At 35.0% G+C, this 21,388-nt stretch overlaps 1 protein-coding gene and 1 non-coding gene across 3 annotated transcripts; one reads left to right on the forward strand and one right to left on the reverse strand.

Moving 5' to 3' along the window:
* Positions 1-1,601: 1,601 nt before the first annotated feature.
* On the forward strand, positions 1,602-1,705 carry LOC148565720 (small nucleolar RNA R71). Its single transcript, XR_015884917.1, has one exon. It is a non-coding gene; the product is annotated as a small nucleolar RNA R71 (small nucleolar RNA).
* A 12,424-nt stretch (positions 1,706-14,129) lies between these two features.
* On the reverse strand, positions 14,130-18,925 carry DMS3 (defective in meristem silencing 3). Of its 2 annotated transcripts, XM_016347641.3 has the most exons (8): positions 18,427-18,925; positions 17,681-17,824; positions 17,320-17,434; positions 16,428-16,665; positions 16,023-16,214; positions 15,629-15,949; positions 14,855-15,080; positions 14,130-14,520 (listed from the first exon to the last, which is right to left on the reverse strand). In XM_016347641.3, exons 1-8 carry the CDS (start codon positions 18,439-18,441, stop codon positions 14,506-14,508), a joined length of 1,266 nt encoding a protein of 421 aa, XP_016203127.1. In that variant the 5' UTR covers positions 18,442-18,925; the 3' UTR covers positions 14,130-14,505. The 2 variants fall into 2 exon arrangements, with proteins under 2 accessions (XP_016203127.1, XP_020979977.1); XM_021124318.2 differs by lacking the exon at positions 18,427-18,925 and having other exon boundaries at positions 17,681-17,989.
* Between the last annotated feature and the right edge of the window lie 2,463 nt (positions 18,926-21,388).

The raw sequence follows: 21,388 nt of genomic DNA on the forward strand, positions 1-21,388 counted from the left end.
GTCTTTCAAGGATGATAGATTCATCCTCTTCCTCCCCAATATCCAAGATTATAAAATCTACAAAGATGTAAAGGTTTTCAACCTTTACTAAGACATCCTCTACCAGACCATAAGTCTTTTTCATTGACCTGTCTGCCATCTCCAGTGAGATTCTTGCAGCTTGTACCTCAAAGATTTTCAGCCTCTCCATTACAGAGAGTGGCATGAGGTTTATGCTTGACCCTAGGTCACACAGAGCCTTCTCAAAGGTAATGGTGCCTATGGTGCAAGGAATTAGGAAGCGTCCGGGATTTGGCAACTTCTGAGGTAGTTTCTTTTGAACCAAGGCATTGAGTTTCTTGGTGAGCACTGGAGGTTCTTCTTCCAATGTCTCTGTTCTAAATAACTTGGCATTTAACTTCATGAGGACTCCTAGGTACTGAGCAACTTGCTCTTCCTTTGTTTTCTCTTCCTCATCAAAGGAGGAGTGATCCTTATAATCCATGATTTGCAACAAGGTATTCAAGGGAACTTCTATAGTCTCCTCATGAGCCTTAGTTGCCTTCAGTTCTTCAATAGGGGAGTTTATAGTGGGCGTTGAACGCCCAGCTGCCCCATTACTGGCGTTCAACGCTAGCTTTTGTGCCATTTTGGGCGTTGAACACCCAGTAAGGCCTCCCTTACTGGCGTTCAACGCCAGTGATGGTACTTTTTTGGGCATTGAACACCCAGTAAGGTCTTCCTTACTGGCATTCAACCCAATGATGGTTCCTCTTTGGGCATTGAACGCCCAGTAAGGACTTCCTTACTGGCGTTCAACGCCAGAGTATCCCCTTAAGATTCGGCCTCAGCTTCTACAGTGATGGCTTTGCACTCTTCTCTTGGGTTTACTTTCGTGTTACTTGGGAGAGTGTTAGGAGGGGTCTCAGGGATTCTCTTACTCAGTTGACCAACTTGTACCTCTAGATTTTTTATGGAGGACCTAGTTTCTGTTATGAAACTGTGGGTGGTCTTAGGGAATTCAGAGACTGGTTGCTAAGTCAGAGAGGCTCTGCTTAGAAGTCTCCATTTGTTGCTGAGAAGATGGGAATAGTGGTCTGTTGTTGAACCTATTCTGGTTTCTTCCACCTTGATTATTATTGAAGCCTTGCTGAAGCTTCTATTGATCTTTCCATGAAAGGTTAGGATGATTTCTCCATGAGGAGTTGTAGGTGTTTCCATAGGGTTCTCCCATGTAATTCACCTCCTCCATCATGGGTTGATCTGGATAATAGGCATCTCCTTCATAGGAGGTGTCTTGAGGGATGCCAGCTGCAACTTGCATTCCAGTCAAATGCTGTGAGATCATATTGACCTGTTGGGTCAAGATCTTGTTCTGAGCCAATAGGGCATTCAGAGTGTTAACCTCCATGACTTCTTTCTTTTGAGCTACCCCATTGTTCATAGGGTTTCTCTCAGAAGTATACATGAATTGGTTATTTGCAACCATTTCAATGAGTTCCTGTGTCTCTTCAGGCATCTTCTTCAAGTGGAGTGATCCACCAGCAGAATGGTCCAATGACATCTTGGACATCTCAGATAGGCCATCATAGAAAATACCTAAGATAGTCCATTCTGAGAGCATGTTAGGAGGACATCTCCTGATCAGTTGCTTGTATCTTTCCCAAGCTTCATAGAGGAACTCACCCTCTTTTTGTCTGAAGGTTTAAACTTCTACCCTAAGCTTGCTCATTTTCTGAGGTGGAAAAAACTTAGCCAAAAAAGCATTGACAAACTTTTTTCAAGAGTCTAGGCTTTCCTTAGGTTGAGAATCCAACTATATCCTAGCTCTGTCTTTAACAGCAAAAGGGAAAAGCATAAGCCTGTAGACCTCAGAATCCACTCCATTGGTCTTAATAGTATCATAGATTTGCAAGAATTCAGATAGGAATTAATGTGGATCTTCTAGTAGAAGTCTATGAAATTTGCAATTCTATTGCATTAGAGAGACTAACTGAGGCTTAAGCTCAAAGTTATTTGCTCTAATGGTAGGTATGGAGATACTTCTTCCATAGAATTCAGAAGTGGGTGAAGTAAAGTCACCAAGAACCTTCCTTGCATCTCCTCCATTATTCTGATCGGCTGCCATGTTTGTATTTTCAGTTTTTTGTTCAAAAAGTTCTATGAGATATCTTTCGGAGTGTTGTGCTTTAACTTGTTGCAAACGCTTCCTTAGGGTCCTCTCCGGTTCAGGATCAGGATCAAAGAGCAGTTCTTTATCTCTGTTCCTACTCATAAACAAGAAAAAGAAGTACAAGAAACAAAGAGAATGGGAGTTTCTATGTCAAAGGATAGAGAACTCCCTGTGAGATGTGAAGAAGAAAGAAAAATAAAGATAGAGGAATGAGAAGAAGAATTCGAATAGAGGGATAGAAGAATTCAAAAATTTAAGAAGTAAAAAGAAAAACTAGAATTAAAATATTTTTTTATTTTAATTATTAATTGAATTAAAAAGATTTGAAAATTTGAGTGTGATATTTGTAAAAGAAGAAAGAGAAATAGGTAAGAAGTTTTCGAAAATAGAAGAGAGAGGAATTAGTTAGGAAGTTTTTGAAAAAGAGAGAAGAAAAAACAAGTAGCTAATTAAGAAAGAATTGAAAATAAGATAAGATAGGAGATTTGAAAAAGATTTTATTTTAAAAAATTTTGAAATTTAAAATTGGAAAGATAAAGTCAACAAGATAAGATAAAAATTTGAAAAAGATTTGATTTTGAATTTTGAAATTGAAATAAGATAAGATAAAGATTTGAAAATAAGTTGAAAAGATAAGATATGGTGAAGATTTGAAAAGGATTTGAATTTGAGATTTAAAATTAAGATAAGATAAGATAATGATTTGAAATTTAAAGAGAGATAAACCAAAGATAAAATAAAGATTTGAAAAAGTTTTAAATTATGAAATTTTAAAAGAAATATAAGATAGGAAAGGATCAAATTAAAACAAGAGATTTGAAAAGATAAGATTTGAAATTTGACTTTATTAACAAGAAAACACCAAACTTTAAAATTTTTAAATTAAAATAAACAAAAGAAAGCAAGATTTTTGAAATTTTTGAATAAAGATAGAAAAGATATTTATTTATTTATTTATTTATTTATTTTATTTTTCGAATTAATGAAGAAAGAAAAAAACAACCTAAAGACACCAAACTTAAAATTTTTAGATCAAAGGACACTAGTTTTTCGAAAATTTTAAAGAAAAACAACATAAAGATACCAAACTTACAAATTTTAAGATCAAAACAAGAAAAGAAACAAGAACAACTTTAATACCAAGAAGAACACTCAAGAACAAATTCAAAAATTTAAAGAAAATAAAGAACACATAAAGGACACCAAACTTAAAAACTGACACTAGACTCAAACAAAAGACAAAGAAAAGACGGATTTTTGAAAAAGTTTTTGGAAAAGAAAACAAAAGACACAAAAAAAATAGTAAAAAGTACCTAATCTAAGCAACAAGATAATCCGGTAGTTTGTCAAATCCGAACAATCCCTGACAATGGCGCCAAAAACTTGGTGCGCAAAACTGGCTCCGCAATATTCGCACAGATAGACCGGCAAGTACACCGGGTCGTCCAAGTAATACCTCAGGTGAGTCAGGATCGATCCCACGGAGATTGTTGGTTTGAACAAGCAATGGTTACCTTGTAGATCTTAGTCAGGCGAACAGAAAATATGATAGTTGTTGTGAAAAATGCATAAAACAGATAAATAAATAAAACGTTACTAGATAGGTGTGAAATCAATGGTATAAGTGAACGGTTGAGGCTTCGGAGATGCTTCTTCCTTCTGGATCAACTTTTCTCACCATCTATTCTAACTTCTGATTGATTCATTCCATGGCAGGCTGTAAATGATTAACGCCGGGTTAGCGGTCATTAATCTCCTCAGCTTCAGATCAAACGTCGGGTCAGCGGTCATCCAATCTGAACGGGGGTGAAACTCTAGCAGTCCATTGCCTTGGTGATCCTACTCAAAATGCCACAGACAAGGTCGGATCTTCCAGATCAGAGAACGCTGCTTCTTTGATTCTAGCCTATACCACAAAGGCCCTAATCGCCCCGTACCTCGGCTGCACTGATGTCTCCAAGTACCCAACGAAGTCTTGGATTAGCCGTCTAAGAGATGTATAATCAAGCTTGTGGTTCAATACTATCCCGTCAAGGACTCGCAAGAACCCATGTGAATAGGCATGGCGGTAAAGTTACACTCCCAATTCATTAGGATGAAGAACGAAGATACATTTTAGAATAGAATCAAGCATAAAGTGAAATAAAATAGTGATATTATTAATCCATAAGAATCAGCAGAGCTCCTAACCTTAACCTAGGAGGTTAGTAACTCATACTATACAGAAAATAATAGTGAAAGGTTCGAATGGGCAAAGATCTCTAACAATGGTGATCTTTGATTTATATATACTAACTTGCTAACTAAGAATTACAAAAATAAGATAAACTAGTCTTGTAGTGCGAAAATTCACTTTCCGGGCCCACTTGGTGAGTATCTGGGCTGAGCTTGAGTGAAGCCACGAGTTGGTACTCCCTCTGGGCGTTGGACGCCAGCTTTAGGCTCCTGAATGAGCGTTGGACGCCAGCTTATCCCTTTTGGGCGTTAGACGCTAGGAATGGGGTTGGTGGCTGGCGTTGAATGCCAGTTTTGGGCCTTCATTTTCAAAACAAAGTATAAACTATTATATATTTCTGGAAAGCCCCATAGCCGGTGAGAGCGCGCCATTTAGACTTCTATAGCTACAAAAATGCTCCTTCGAGTGCACGGAGGTCAGAATCCGACAGCATCTGTCGTCCTTTCTGTGTCTTTGAATCAGACTTTTTCCAAAGCTCCTCAATTTCAGCCAGAATTTACCTGAAATCATCATAAAACACACAAACTCAAAGTATAATCCAAAAATATGAATTTTTCACTAAAACCTATGAAAATATAATAAAACTTAAATAAAGCATAACAAAAACTGTATGAAAGTGATGCCAAAAAGCGTATAAAATATCCGCTCATCAGAACACCAAACTTAAACTATTGCTTGTCCCCAAGCAACCAAAATCAAAGTAAGATTAAAAAGAAGAGAAGGATACAATAAATCTCAGAGTTCTCAATGAAGCTCAGTTCAATTATATAAGCGGGACTAGTAGCTTTTTGCTTCTGAATAGTTTTGGCATCTCACTTTCCTTTGAAGCTCAAAATAATTGACATCTTTAGGAACTTAGAATTCAGATAATATTATTGATTCTCCTAGTTTAGTTCTTTTTTTCTTGAACACAGCTTCTTTTGAGTCTTGGCCATGACCCTAAGCGCTTTGTTTTCCAGTATTACCACCGGATACATATACGCCACAGATACTTAACTGGGTGAACCCCTTATGATTGTGATTCAACTTTGCTAGAATCCCCAACCAGTGGTGTCCAGAGTTCTTAAACGCACTCTTTTGCTTTGGATCAGCTGTTGCCCGCAAATATTTTTGCCTCTAACCATTTGAAAATACTTTTAACTCCCTGACCTCTTTAAAATATGGACATATGCATCCCTCCATCCATGAAAAAATCTGACGTAGCTTCCGTTGTGCTGACCTAGCCGATACGAATGCACATGTAGAGAATTTTTTAAAGACGGGACAAATTAGTCCTCCTTCTTCAAAATAGCGCCGTTTCAAATTCTCATTCTTCTAGTCGTGCTCATCTTTTTTATTCTTTCTTCTTCTTGTGATCTAAATCAATCAAATCCCCATAAAGCTCTAACCTTTGCAGCTCTACAAGCTTCTCCACCAAAACCCTCATTGAGCATGGCCTCCACTGCTTCCTTCCTCCTAAATTACCCAATCTCAAGCACGTAAACCATCCCCAAAACCCTTATTTCCATCTCCTCTCAATCCAAAAATCCAATGATGTTCAGAATTTCATTGTTCGATTCAATCTCGTCCATAAAAATAACAGAAAAATCAAGCATAATAATACCATAATATACAAATAAATATTTTTAATCAAAATTCAGAGCTCATGCATGATATTCAGTTAACATAAATAATTTAAAAACCAATGTTTAATGGTTTAACTAAAAGTCTAAAACTGGAAGGTTGCTCTGCTACTGTCAACATTGAAGAACGATGGGTTGGTGGCCGGCAAGAGAAACTGTCAAAGAAGGCAGAAACGAGATGTTGACAGGGAGGTGAGGAAGGCGAGTTTGAGAGATGAGAGCACCAGAGAGATCCGGTTTGTGACGGGCGCGGTGATAGACGGCGAATCATGATGGTGACTGGTGCGAAGCTGTAATGAGAGCAGGGAGCTGCTATTAATGGTGGTGACTCGTGACTTGTGAGGCTGGTTGAAGAAGAAGAAGGACGAAGAAGAAGAATGATTGGAAGAAAGAGGATTTGAAATTGCGCCATCTTGAATAAGGGGACTAATTTGTCCCGTTTTAAAAACTTCTCCTCCACATGTGCCTGCGTAACGGCCAGGTTAGCATAACGGGAGCCATGTCAGAGTTTTTCATTGGGTCTGATGGACCCATATGAACGGAGGATTGCATATGTCCAAATTAAAAGTATTTTCAGATGACCAAGGATAAAAATGTCTGCGAAAAAAAAAAGTCAGGTACCTATTTGTCCTTTTTTCAAATAATAATAAGAGCTTAGCTTCTAAAGTCTCCAACGAGGATGATCATCCACAACCATAACACTATCATTTCCTTTAACATTCCTAGAGGGTCTTATTTTTAACCTTTTTCTCCATTATAACAACATTGTCCTTTCTAAAATTAACATTTATAGTTTCTTCAACTTTTTATTCTTCTTCATTGATGACATCATCATCTTCACAACCACTTAAAGAAGGTCAAATATGTAACACCCTACCACACAAAACCTTACGCTATAGTCGTAATTAGAGGTGGTGAGGTATATTATGACCTCTAAAACAGAAAAGTACATACATATAGATTGAAGAAATATAATTTAACTAGGAGCCTGTCAAGAAAGATAACAGAACAGAAATTGCATCGCACTCGAAACGTTAACGATAAAGGTGTCAATATACAGAAAACGAAAGGGATATATATAAAATTCAAAAGGAGATACAAAGAAAATACTAGTCTCGACCTGCTAAGACAAAGCTGGCTAGAAAGTATAATACAATCCAGAAGTAAATAAAATACAACCTGTTTCTCCGTAGATCAACCTCTAAGAGGGATATACAAAAACATATACAAAAGGGGAGAATATAAAAACACTAGGCACAAAATACAAAATGTAAAGGAGTCTTTGCTTTTCAAAGAGAGTCTGACATGCTCAATAAGGTGCATCACATCCTGCATCTGAAAATAACAAAATCTAACAACGGGTGAGAACCCGAAGGTTTCCAGTAGGGTAATGATTCCAAATAGAGACTATTTAAAAAGATATGAATCCACTAGACAATTCTAAACTCCAAAATGCACCAGATTTAAGCCTAAGGTCCTTTCTAAATCCAAACAGGGAAAATCAGACTATATCTTAGCTATATAGTGATCTCAGGTTCTCAACTCTTCTCAATACAAGTCGGTAGTCCCCCTCAATATCACAATTGTCCAATTTTAGTAATATTTTATCCAATAGTTCAACTTATCACAACCTCCGGTCCAAAATAAAATTGAACCACAGCAATCCAGCCCAACATATAATCAATCACGGCCTCCGGCCCAAGAAAAACAATCAACACTCAACCACCACAATCCGAATCATCCAGTCATAAACACATGTAATGAAGTTTAAGCACAATCAAAAGTAATTACAGCAGGTAGAGCAAATAGCAGTTAAATAGTGATAATCATATAGGCAAACCAAATATAATGTTCACACTCAAACAATGTCACATAGATGTAGATGATGCATGCTTGTCCTACTAGCCATAAGCTCACGCATTGATTAAACTGCCAGAATCCGACACATTCGATAGCTAACCCGGATATGGAATACCACAACATAAAGCAAGTAGGACAAACCTTAACCCTTGTGTCTTACCCAGGCGGGTGTTTAAAAATATCAACCTGGAGCAAGTGTTACTAAACCACAACTCTTGCATCTTACCTAGGTGTTTCCAATCTCAACCCAGAGCAAGTGGAACTAAGCCACAACCCTTGCATCCTACCCAGGTGTTTCAAGTCTCAAGTCTTTATCTCATTCAATCATAATCAAAATTTAAATCCATCAATTTTACCAATCATATCTTCAATCATAATCTCATTATTAACGTAATCAAAATCAGATCATAATCAACTCCACAATTCTATATAATCACATCAAATATAACCCAATCATAATCAAAACTGATTTCAACTCCATTCTCAAATTTCAAGCCTTTCCAAAGTCCCAGAAATCACTCCAGTTTGTCAATCGAACCTAAATACTTTAAATTCACTAAAACTTTTCAAAACATAACCTCTTTAATTAAAATTAATCAAACGAAATCCCTTTTTAAATTAACCAAGTTTTTTCAAAACTAACTTCAATACCTTTTCAAGTGTGAACCTCCTTTAAAAGACTCAAAAATTATCCTGTTTGTAAATCGAAATCTTAACTGAAACAACATAATCATTTATTCTTTAAGATTACTTTAAAGTTCGCTAAAGACACCCAAAACTATACTCTTTTCCTTAGTAAATCAAAATCAAATAAAATAATTCTTCAATCAAATAACCAAAATAAAATTTCTAAATTCTCATAAAAATATCTTCTCTAAAACTCGGACTTTGCCACCCTTCACGAGTTCCATCCAAACATTCCTCAAGCCTTTCTCAACTATTTCTAAATATCAAATCATTTTCATTAATCAAATCGTTTCCAAATATCAAATCATTTTCAAATATCAAATCATTTTCTTTGAAGTCAAACCACTTTTTATTTCAATCAAAATTAGCTTCCTTTCAAATCTTCTATTGAAACCAAAGAAAAATCACTTGATCATTTCAAATATTACAAGACCCTCCGACTATTTTCATTCAACATTTAATATTAACCAAAATTACCTTTTTGTACATTTATGCAAAAGCTCGGACAGAATCTCCCTTAAAAATAGACTTTACCACCCTTAGGGTTTCCTTCATTTTTATAAATTCACACTTTAAATTTAAATCTATGTCGACCCAAAATCGCATTCAACCCAGAATTATTCAACTCAATCAGAATTTTCAACACTAATAATTTCCATATAACTTACAAATATATATTATCAAACCAACTGCAATCCAGCGTCCAAAGCAAAAAAATCAACATAACTAAGAATTACAGCAACCAATCATTTTCATTAATTTAAGAAAACCAATTCAACAACTACCAACTGAACAAAATCAATCAACAAACCAGAATATCCAGCCTTCTCAATCAGTCAATAGATCAAACAAGTAAACAATCACATTAATCGAAACAGTTCAGTTCAATCCATAAGACTTGCAAAAATCACAAAAATATATTTTTTGTATCGATAACAAGTTATAACAAATCTTGTAGATAAACTGAGTTTAAAAAAAAGCCCCCACCTTAAATAGTCGAAATCCAAACGCTATAAAACGCGTCGAAACCCCTCTTGCTCCTGGCCCGCAACAGCGGCAGCCGCAACCACAGCTCCATATTGCTTTCACAAGAATAACAGCAACTTCAAACACGACATGCAAGAACTGAAACTCAGCTCTATGGCAATAACGCCACAAAATCTCAATAATATATAACAGAACAACGACTAAAAGAATTTTCGGAGCAAAACAACTTACTGTACTTAAAAGAAAAACCAAAGAATGGAGAAGCTGTAGCTCCGGTGGTGGTTCCGGCAAGCTCCAACAATTCCATAGGGTAGAACGGCAGACCTGACGGCAGCAGTAGAGGCACGACAGTGATGAACGGCGGTGACTGGCACGAACAGCGATGGCAAGGTGCGAAGACATCTCCTCTAACTCGTCGGGGTTCCAAGCTCGCGTCTCCTCTCTGTCGCCTGGGCTCTCCTACGACAGCAACAGTGACAGCGCTCCTTGCCAGTGCTGCGTCGTCCTCTTCTTCCTCTCCTCGCGTTCGTTCTCTTTTCCTCTCCTCGACGACGATGGCGACTCATGGTTGCAGCTCGACGGTTTGGCAACGAGAGATTTTGATGGATGAATCACCTTGATAACCTAACCAGGTTTGAGTATGGACTAAAATTTAAGATGAGACCTTGAACTTTTAAAGTGAATCTTGATTCTGGTTGATGTTGTTAGGAGCAACACGCTTCGTGAATAGGGGAGTTGTGGGATACAAAGTTGTTTTAAAGGTTAGCAAAAGGTTGACGAACGATACGCGGAGGTAAAGAAGAACCACTCTCACCTATTTTCTTTTTGCGGTCAAAAGTTTGAGGACAAAAATTCTATTAAGGTGGGTAGGATGTAAAAATGCATACCGACATTAGGATTGGTTGTAGTGAAATGCATACCGACATTAGGATTGGTTGTAGTGGGTTTAAATCTGTCTGGTACTGTGTGTGAGGATATTAAAACTGTAAAAATGATGGAAAAAGATTTAGAATAGAAAATTGGACACTTATCTAAAAGGTTTTGGTCCAAGATAGAGCCAACAGACCTAAAATCACCAAACGAATCCATGTTGGACCCAAAGCCCAAACCCAAGATACAAAAGCCCTCACTTAACAAGAAATTCAGCACTCTTCCCCCTCATTAACACACACATTCAGCATAAGAGAGAAGGAAGAGTGCCCTAGCCCTCTTTTGACACTATTGATCACAAACTTCAAATCCTTACAACTTCCAAATTGTAGCGCCAATTGACGAGCCGTTTGCGGCCACACATTGCTCTCCATATTCTCTTCAATTCTATCTAAGAATTATGGTAAAAAAAAACTTTGAAATTGCTGCCCTATTTTTTGTTTCTCTTTCAATTTGCGTTTTTCGGTTGAGTTGTTAAGAGATTTCTATTTTTGATGTTTTGGAGAGGTTCAATCTTGAGTTTCAATAGAGTTTCAACCTAAGGTTGTGTGAGACAAGATAAGGAATCTTAATCCCCCAATTTTTCCTCTATATGCAAAAACCTAGGTTGAATTATGTGAAAATTTTGTGATTAAATGGAATAGAACTTGTTTGGATTGAATTTAGTATAAATTCAGTGTGGAATTGAGTCAAGGATCACATTGGTGAGAAACTTGGTGCATCTTGGACCGGTGGAGGTTGGCGTTGTCGGAGAAGAGTTTTTCCAAGGTTGAGACTGCCATCAACGAAGGTACGGGTCTTAATTTCGGATAGACATTATGTAACACTATATGAAAACCTAGGTTAATTGCCCTAAGATAGTGTTGAATGTTGTGTGTTGATGATGAAGTGTGATTTAGTATGATTATGTGAATTGGGTGTTTGGTGAGTGCTATATGATGGTAAGATTGAAATTGGATATGAATGTTGTGGTATAGTTGTTATTATATTGATTAGTGTGAAATTGGACCGGAGGTTGTAATAAGGTGAGGTATCCCTATTTAGTAAGTTGCGGTAAGTTGGAGAATTTGTCATGTTGAGAATAATTATGAATGATTTGATTTGTGTTGGGTTGGAGGTCGTGATTGGGTCATGTTTGGACCGGAGGCCGTGATTGAATGAATCAGTGGTAAGTTTGGTTAGTATGGTCCTTTGGTATATAGTGAAACCCTTTGGATATTATGTTTGATTGACTTTTATAAATTTAAAATATGAATTCGGATTTTTGGATAATTGACTGTTAGTTTTCAAAAAGATTCATAAGACAAGTGATGATTACTACGGTTGAAAACAATTTTCTTTTATATATCTTCATATGATAATTTTGAAATTCTTATAATGAGACCGTGTGGTTAGGTTCTCCCCGTACAGATTTCTCATTTCAGGACGGATGAGGAGTTTAAGGAGCTTTTCTACGCATTTGATTGTGTTGTATATTTATATATTAGTTATAGTTTTTTCCTTGCCTTTGTTATTATATTTCTATAAAGAGGGATAGGAGTTGTAATGATATGTATGTTTTCAATATTTGTAAGTTATTTGTATGAGAAGTCTCGTATGCTTATGTGTGTATATATATATGTATATGAAAATTGTGATTGAATTTGTTTATATATGCATGTTTGTAAAAAAAAAAAAAGAACTTTCGGTTTTTTAAAGAAAACAACGATATGGTTTCGATTTAAAGGCTCATATTATATTAATAAGTATATAAAAGTCGGCGTAATATCCTCGCTATCAAAGTGGCACAGACGGAAGCGTGACATTCTGATAATAAGGGTGTTAAAAAACATGTTATTTACCATGAAAAATAATCCCGTGTTATTCCATTTGCCTCCGACATCGACAGAACCGCCTTCCACTCTAGCATCTTCAGCGGAGACAACGACAGTAGGTCACCAAATCCACAATTTTTCTTTAAGACATTTTGTTGTTCCTCGTCGTTCTCTTTGGCAATGTTACTAATGATGTTCAATCTGGCGAAGATGATGCAGCTATGGTGATGGCGTGCTTGAGAAGGATTGGAGAATGTGAGAAGTTCGAAATAGAGGAGGCGGTGGAATGGTAGTTTCTGTGGGCAGAAGAGGTGGCAGTTGGGGATTGTCTAGTAGCCTTGATTCTTAAGAATATTGTTGATGATGATATTAGTGTTGTGAAATTTGATAGATGACATTATTAGCTTTGATTATTGAGATGAGTTATGGTGGTAGTGGTGGTGAAAGGTTGAAAATTAGAGTGATGTTAGCTAAGGGTTAGAGATTGGAAATAAGATAGGGTTAGGTTTGGTTAATAGGGATAATTTAAAAATTTTGAATAGATTTTTAGGGTTTAGTTAATTTTATCCAAGAATTCATCTTTTATAGGCATAAGATGAGTTTTTTTTTTCATAGGTAAATTTGTCAGTGTAATGAATATTCATGGATATTGTAAGAGTATAAGGAGTGCAGAGTAGTTAGTATGACTTAGTTTTAGTCTACGAAGTTGGACCTTTTTTATTGTGTCTTGAATGTAACTATAATTGAGTGTAGTTTATCCTAAGTTGTGTAGTATATAAATACATAAGGGCATTGTGTAAAAGGGATAAATAATACAAATTCTCAATTTCTCATTTTCTCTGTTATTACTCTGTGTGTACGCTTACAGGTATAAATGGTAATTTTTCTTAAAAATTTTATTATAAATGACCAAGTTATTTTGAAAAATAAAAAATATTTTAGGGATCAAATTTTGTTGTACAACTTTTAAATAATTATCTAAATATTTTTTCAAAAATTCAAGTCAAATAGATAAATCGTTTGATAAATATCAGTTTTTTTACGACTTATAAAAAATATAATATTTATTATTTTTTTATTATCATATTTTCAAATTACTTAATTACTTATTTGTCATTTGTATTTTTAAAGGTTATTTTTGTTAATAACAAAAACTTTTAAATACCATTTTAGTAATTTACACTATTTTTAAACTATTTTTTTTAGTAAAGTTAATTATGTTGGCTAATAATCAATTGGTCTAAAATTACTCTTACAACATGTCCACACTAATAGACTAATAAACTAACCACCAGATAATAGACTAATAAACTAACCACAAGATCATATATTTTATTGTCATACTTTTTTATCTTTATGTTATTGTGTTTCTTTCCCTGCATTTTTATTTCTTCTTTCTTCTTCACACCCTTGTTTCATTTTTTTCCCCTCTATTTTGTGTTTCCCAAAATTAGAAAGCAAAAAACAAAAAAAAAAAAAAAAAAAAAAGATGAGGACGTGATAAGGAAACAATTGGTTGACTCAGTATATATTTTTTTTTAAAAAAATCATTTTGCCGTTGTCAAAATCTATATCTTTTAAATTATCAAAATAATTTACTCTTGCAGGAAAACTAATAATTTGAGAAGAAATACCTCCTCCGATTTTTCTTTTAGAAGGAATTATATAGGGATAACATTGACTTGCGTTTAAAACGCTTGAAGCACATAACAATTTAGCTCATCCTTAATGTTCAAAAGCCATGCTATGCTTTATGGTAAGCTTAGAGCCTTCCCTTCCAAGAATTATTCAACTCTCGACCAAATAAAAAGAGGGGGGGGGGGGGGGGGGTACTGCAGGAATAGAATGAAATTTCCTATGACAAAATAATAAATCCGATTAATTGCAAAATGGTAAAGGGTAAAATCCTAAAGAGAAATATACAAGATTCACACCTCCCATAATCACACTGTACAGAACTATAGACGAGTAAGCGTGTTCAGGTGATTTACAATTCAAGAAAATGCCAAAATGGTTGTTAGCCTAGGGAGGCTATAGACGAGGAAGCCTTAGCTTGTTTCTCTATGCAAACATCATCTTCCAATTTAAGAAATCGAGATGAGATATTCTCTTTCTTCAACAACCCTGATCGCACATGTTCCGATCTCAATGCTCAAGCACTGAAACACGTTGCTACTGCTGCATGCCCCATTCTGCATATCTTACTACATGCTAATTTCAAAATCTTCCAACCTGAGTGCATTAGATTAAAGATAAAAATAGTAAGTTACATCACACTCAAAGCTACAACTGAAAGGCCTCTCCTTGAACTTTTCATTTGGACAAGCATGTGACTCTCATATGAAAACCGGCATGTGCTTGCAATAAACACGAGATAAAATGAGAAAGGGCTATCAGCACTCCAATAATCGTATAAATTCCTAAGATACCATCAAATAATTTAAACCATTCTACTACAAATGAAGCAACTTGGACTTGGCTAAAACAAAATGAATGGATAAAATAACAGATTCCATAATTTCAACTACATTATATTAAGCTTCAAACGACTGGGTAGAAAGGTTACCTGAGTTGTTGCATTTGCAGAGCTTTCTGCCAGAAACCTGATATACTCATTCTTCTTTTTTTGGAAATTGACCTTTGCCACATCCAACAGAGTCTGTTCCCTTTTCAAATCTTCCAGAATATTTTCCTTCTGCGATTTCAAATCCTTTAATTGCATCTCAAGTTTAAGGGAGTTATCAATCCCCATTGATATTTCTGGCCTTGGGAATCTCACATCTATATCCACCCTGGATCCCACCACCACGGCGCCAAGGATAAAAGAAAGTCGATAAATAATTATGGCAATTTATGGATAACATCTTACTATAGGGTACAGATCGATATAGAGTTCTAAATTCCTTTACATGGTTTCAGTCTAGTAGAAGCAAAAATAGCATATTAATGCACAACTGAAGCATATTCTTTAAAAAGGATTTTGAAACTGATTCTTGAAACACAACAGTTTTTCATCAATGATCACACAATATAAATCAAAAGAACCAAGAAATACTTAAATTAACGAAGCTATGATAATCTAGAGGTTCCATATGTGGCAGAACATGTCTACAGGCTAGAATTTATAATTCATATCAGGTAAGATAATGTATCAGTTCAAGTGAAAGATTGAGATAACTATGATTGTTCAGTTCGGTTATAGATGATGTTATTTTCATAACAGTTAATCCAGCTAAACATCTTAGGATTTTTTCAAAAAAAGACATTTAAACAGGATAAAATTTCAAGAAAAATCATTCCGACACTAATATTTAATAAATCTATCATTCATTCCCCATACCTATTGCCCATGTAAAATACACCGCAGCTCCTAATCATTCCTCCATCTAAAGAGAGAGCTCCATCACTTATGCAAGGAAGTGCTTGTACCATATCTGCCCTAGTCTTATATACTTGTGTACGAGAGAAGAGATTATAAAACAGGGTTTCTCTGAGGCCATAACCACTGGGAGTTACACCAAATAGGTTTGAGCTATCAATGTTGATCATATTCACTGCAAAGCCAATAAAGCCAGGCGGACATGACCCATTGGGTAATCTTGGGTTTAAAATGTCCAGCTTCCGTTGTGCATCATCAGCCATATATGTACCTGGATAAGGCCTAAAAGAAAAGAGGAAAAAGGTTAATTAAAACACTAACTTATTCATAGAGACACTTGTAAATGTAATCATACCTCAGAGATTCAAGACATATCACTAGAAACCGACCATCCAAAGCCCTTCCAATAGAGGCACCTAATCCGTGAAGACCAGAACTCTTATTTACAATGCCGTCCTTATCATGCATTTCAAGAGCCTTGATTCCTTCAATGGTTCTACAGACAAGCGCCAGCATGGTGTCCAGCCCTAGATACTCTGAGAAAAGTCTGCATTCCAAATAAGCACAATGAAACTACCAGCATGTATGTGTAAACATTCATAGAAATGGAACTAGAGATGAATAAGGCTTTTTTAAAATTTTTCTTTTTCAAAGATAATGTCATTGAAACTGAAGATACATGAAAGCTATCACAATTCACAAGTTTGGAATAACTGCATGATTCACAAGCCAAAAATCAAATATCTATGCCAAATAGTACCTGCTAAGATTGTCATCCTCAACTTGGCCCAGTGTGGCAACAATCCCCACAACATCCTTAGTTGGTGTAAGATGAGATGCCTGAGCTTTAAAACGAGTCTTGATCTGGCACAAAATACCCGCAGCAGATTTTTCATGTTGCAATATCTGTTTATTAACCTCCTCCTTACTGATGGGGAGGGGACTGTCCCCATTATCAATGGTAAGTGTATTTGAAGACTCTGATTTCCCACTAGTAACTATGAATAGAAAAACAGATACATAACACAACTGAAACTTTCTCTTCATCAATATAGAATTAATAAAGAAAATGAAACAATAGATCATTTCAGGTTTTGAGCAGAGGAGTAAAAAGTATAACAACTAGGGAACAAATCTAGTAGATATACACACCAAACTTTCACTCCAACATATCATACTGCATAATGTTAATATCATCATGTATAATTAGAAATCAACAAGCACTCTGTAGCTGTGATGTGCATCTTTTTAATGTTTTTAAGATAAAAATACAGAATTAATTTGGGAAAAGCATAATTTCAAAACGCGAAATTGTAAACATGACTGTTAGTAAGAATATTTTGATCAATTAAAAATGCAATCAAATAAGTGGTTATTCTTGCTCAAGGGGTTCACATGGGAGTTAAGATAAACAGACAAAACAAGCGCAAGCTTCAGAATCCTCTGGTTGCCAACAATTACATCACTGTCACTGACACTTCTACATCACTGACACTTCACTACGTTGTCATCAGAATATGCAATGACACTCAACAATGTGAAAGATTACGACATCAATTTGATTATGCACCACAAAAGGCAGGATAATTATTCATGAAATTGAAAAAGTAATAAGTAGCTTCTTAACAGATAGAAAGTAAGAGCAAACGTACCTTGCAAATGAAGAATGGAATTGTCCAATTTGCTCTTTTGAGCATTCAAATTATTTAGGTTGTCCTCGTGCTGCTTAATTTTCATCCCCAACATATGTAGATCAGCCTCTAGTTTCTGGAAGTATTCAAAGGTTTTAGGGAAGTCCGTAGTATATATCATCATCACTCAACTGAAATCCCCAAAAAGTACATAACAGTACTTCTGTGATAAACTAAGATAATTTTTTTCTCATAAATGATGAAACTAGTTACCAAATAAACATTCAAACAATTAGTTTAGGGTAACAAAACAATAGATATTTTTACCCTAGGCTGATGATAGCAGCAACAGCATGATTAAACACTACAAATTTTACTCAACCTGGGACTGTCGGAAGAGGGATTCTGCTTGTTGATATCCACCGTTTTGTGCACCATTGTGAGAATCAACATGGTTTTCATTCAAATCCACTGGCACCAATGCTGAAGATCCTTGAATGGGTACAGGATTGGTATGATATGGATGCTGCACAAATAGAACTTGATCACGTATCATAGTTTTTTATTGTGGATGGCGGCTCATGGCGATGAGCCAAAACTCCGCCATAGTTTTATGGCAGATGGCGTTGTGGAAAATGGCGGAAATAGCGGATTACCTAAAAAATGCATATATATGTACAAAAAAACATGCAGAAAAATTGCAAATACAATAAACTTTAAAATCTAATCTATGTAAGCAATTTTCTAGTCATAAGACATCCAATTAATGCAGCAAATATAGTAGCAATTTAGCAAATAAACATAACATCAAGTTCAAGTCATAACTCATAAGTCATAAGGAGGTCATAAAACATAAGACATAGAACATAAAAACTAGAAACTTAAAAGAAAGACCAAAGCCATTGTCTCGTCATGTCTTTAAACTAACAAATGCTGAAATAAACCATCTAAATTTATAAGTCATAAGTAAGCTCTGAAAACCGTTTCTTAAGAGGAAGGAGTAAAAGAAACCCTGTTGTTTTTATTTTTCTATAAACCAAGCAGCAGAAGAAAAAATGACCTAATTTTTTTCACACATGAATTTCAAATAAATGCAATGCAGCTAACGCATGCAATTTTGTAAATTACCTGAGGCATCTGCATTTTGGAACTGAGATACAAACTTGGACAGTGAAGAAAGTACAGAAGCGACAGACGAGGAGGACGAAGACGGAAGAAGGAGGACGGCGTCTGCACAGAGAGTGTGGAGAAGGGCTAGGGTTAAAGAGAAGGTGGGGAGAAGAAGGGGACCACGCAGTGAGTGAAAAAAGTGGAGGAAGTGAGACTGCCAGAGTGAGTGACAGTTGGGGCTCTCAGCAGTGCCAACTCCTTGGTTCGGCTCTGGTTCCCGTAGGGTTGTCAAACGGATTGGTCCCACCCTTTAAAAATTCTGTGTGGGCAGCTTTTAGTTTTGGACCTGGCCTGTGAGCATGTCCGCTCAGTCCAGTAGGAATGGCGATGAGTAGAGGTGCTCATGGCCCGGTTTGATTAGAGAAGCCGATATTCGGTCTAGACTTAAATATTTTAAGATTAATTTGGTCCGATTTCATTATAATTTGGTGAAATTTGAGATTTCAAAAAATAGTTTGGTTAATTTCTTCAATCAAGTTTCAGCTAAGACTTGGGTCACCCAATCCAATTCAATTGAATCCGCGTATAAAAAAATATGTATTCTGTTTTAATATTTTTCTACATCAATGTCAGGAGCTTAGGATACATATAGTCATTGAAACGCTCGTCCGGAGCCTAGAGGCGCAGTGGAGAGCCCCTTCTTCCACGCTTTTATTGTGTATTCGTGTGATAAAACCTCGCGCTCCTCTTCACCATCAATCTTCTTGTTGCGCTTTTCAAAATTGGTTAACCACTTTTTAAAATTCGTGTAGTTAACCACTTTCTAAAATTGGTTATAATTTATAAACCATTTTGAAAAAAAATTTTAAATTTTGTTAAGTTTTTTTTAATCGATTAACCAGTTTATTGGTTTTTTATGAACTCCCCTAAATTCTTTTTTGTTGCGTTTTTCAATTTCATCTCTTGGATCAAAGATAAGCTACCAGATTCCATACAAATATTTTTTAGCTCAAGATTTTTCACTATAGTTAATACATGCTTGATTGCAATCGCTTTCACAGTTAGGCTAGAATATGTTTTGATCTTATCTATAAACTCGAACAATAACTTCTCTATCTTGTTTCTAATGACCGCGACTGAAGTTTTCTTTCCTAACATATTCACCTTCCACCATTTTTTTCATTTGGGCCACCATTTAATCAAGTATAAAGGTGTTGACCAAAATATTTATTTAATCCGATGATATTTAGAACAGATCGAATCTGATATGCAGTTATAAGGCATTTTAAATTTAAAAAAAAAAATAAAATAACCTGTGCTATTAATTTTGTTTTCTTGAATATACTATTTTTTTTTTTGGGAATGTTTTTCTTCAAAAATATTATTCATAAATTATTTTTTAAAACAATAGAAATAAGATAACCAATATAAAAAAAGAAATAAGACAACTTAACAAATAATATATTGTTTTTAATTTTTAGTTAGATCTATCAGATCGAATCTATAGATGTGATTAGAGGATAGAAAAAGGACAAGCGGTCTGCCAGAGATTGTGTTTGACTTTACCTTGTCAGTCGATTTGAGCTGTGAAAATATATAAATGTGTTAAGTCAAGAATTGATTTGGTACTCTATGATGACAAACATAATTAACTATTTCCCTATTATAACTAACATTTATGATGAATAATGTAGGAATCAATCATATTCTATCAAGGAAGTAAGAATAATGTATATTAATGAAGATTTTATTGAGGAAGAATCAAATTATAATTGAAAGGATCTGCTGCACTTCCTTCATGTATTTCCTTCATGTATGATGAAACAAAGAAGAAAAGTTTTTCTCAATAAGGACCAGCCATATAGCCTAAATCATGCAACGGCTAGCTTGTATCATGGGAATTTGTTTTCATACCATTCATGAAGAAGATGAAGTCTTATATATGAAAAGTTTATCAAGGATGGAAGGAACCTTTTCGGACACATCACATTTAGAAAAATCAGATTTTAGTCATTGTATTTTGAATGTGTTCTTCATCTCTTATGTCTAGAATTGAGAGTTATTGAAAGAAACAAAAAGCAAAGGGAATGTTCACACAAAAACCGTATATTCATTTTGTTTGAGAGTTGTGTTTGAAAGTGTATTTGGTTGAGTACACTTGGTTTTCCTTACTTAAGTTAGGTTAGGATGTTACGAGAGTGTGAATTTTTTGGAATTGGTGACTGTAATTTATTTTTTATTATAGTAAAAATTTTATCATTATTATAATAGAGACTAGACGTAGGTCACATTGTACTTTGTGGTCGAACTATGATATATCGTGGTGTTACTCTTCTTCTTTCCTAAAATATGCAATCTTCAGTTTCGTTTTGTCCCCTATCGCGAGACGAGACAAAAATGAAAATAATATCCTAAAACATGTTTTCTGCATAAGTTGTTCTTTATCTTAAAAGTGGTTCCTTGATTCAACCTTCCCATTTCTCAACTCACTTGAAAACCTTCAAAATATGTAAATTTATTATACTAACAGGGATAATGGTAAGAATTTTAACTTATATCCTTTATTTTATTTAAAAACTTTTATCCACTTGACTAAATATTTTTTAAATTATATATATACATTTTTGTTTTTAATATATTTAATATCTTGAATTTTGTTTGATTATTTATTTATTTTGCTATTTTTTATTTTTTAAAATTATCAAACCTTTTAACAGGCTTTAGACCAGGCCAAATTTTACAATAGGCTAAACTTAGTACTAAGTAAATAGCCTATAATAGGCTACAAGTCAAGACCACGTCGATAAACTTTATTGTAGGCCTAGCTTATTAAGGATGAAGTTTAGCCTGTAAACCATGAGTAATTATAGATAATTAATTAATAAATTAATTATTATTCAAAAAAATTAAAAAATTAAATTATGATAAGTTAGGAGAGTAAAAATATTTAAAATGCGAATTTCAACACTAATTTTAAATA

Source organism: Arachis ipaensis, chromosome B5, assembly GCF_059453495.1.
Source record: "Arachis ipaensis isolate K30076 ecotype BB chromosome B5, ASM5945349v1, whole genome shotgun sequence".
NCBI classification, from domain to species: domain Eukaryota; kingdom Viridiplantae; phylum Streptophyta; class Magnoliopsida; order Fabales; family Fabaceae; genus Arachis; species Arachis ipaensis.

Coding starts and splice junctions, on each gene's coding strand:
- DMS3 (XM_021124318.2), bottom strand. CDS start 17,854: ATGATACGTGATCAAGTTCTATTTGTGCAGCATCCATATCATACCAAT. Junction 17,435..17,680: donor CCCTCTTCCGACAGTCCCAG/GTTGAGTAAAAT, acceptor GAATACTTCCAG/AAACTAGAGGCTGATCTACA. Junction 15,081..15,628: donor GTATTTTACATGGGCAATAG/GTATGGGGAATG, acceptor GGTGGGATCCAG/GGTGGATATAGATGTGAGAT.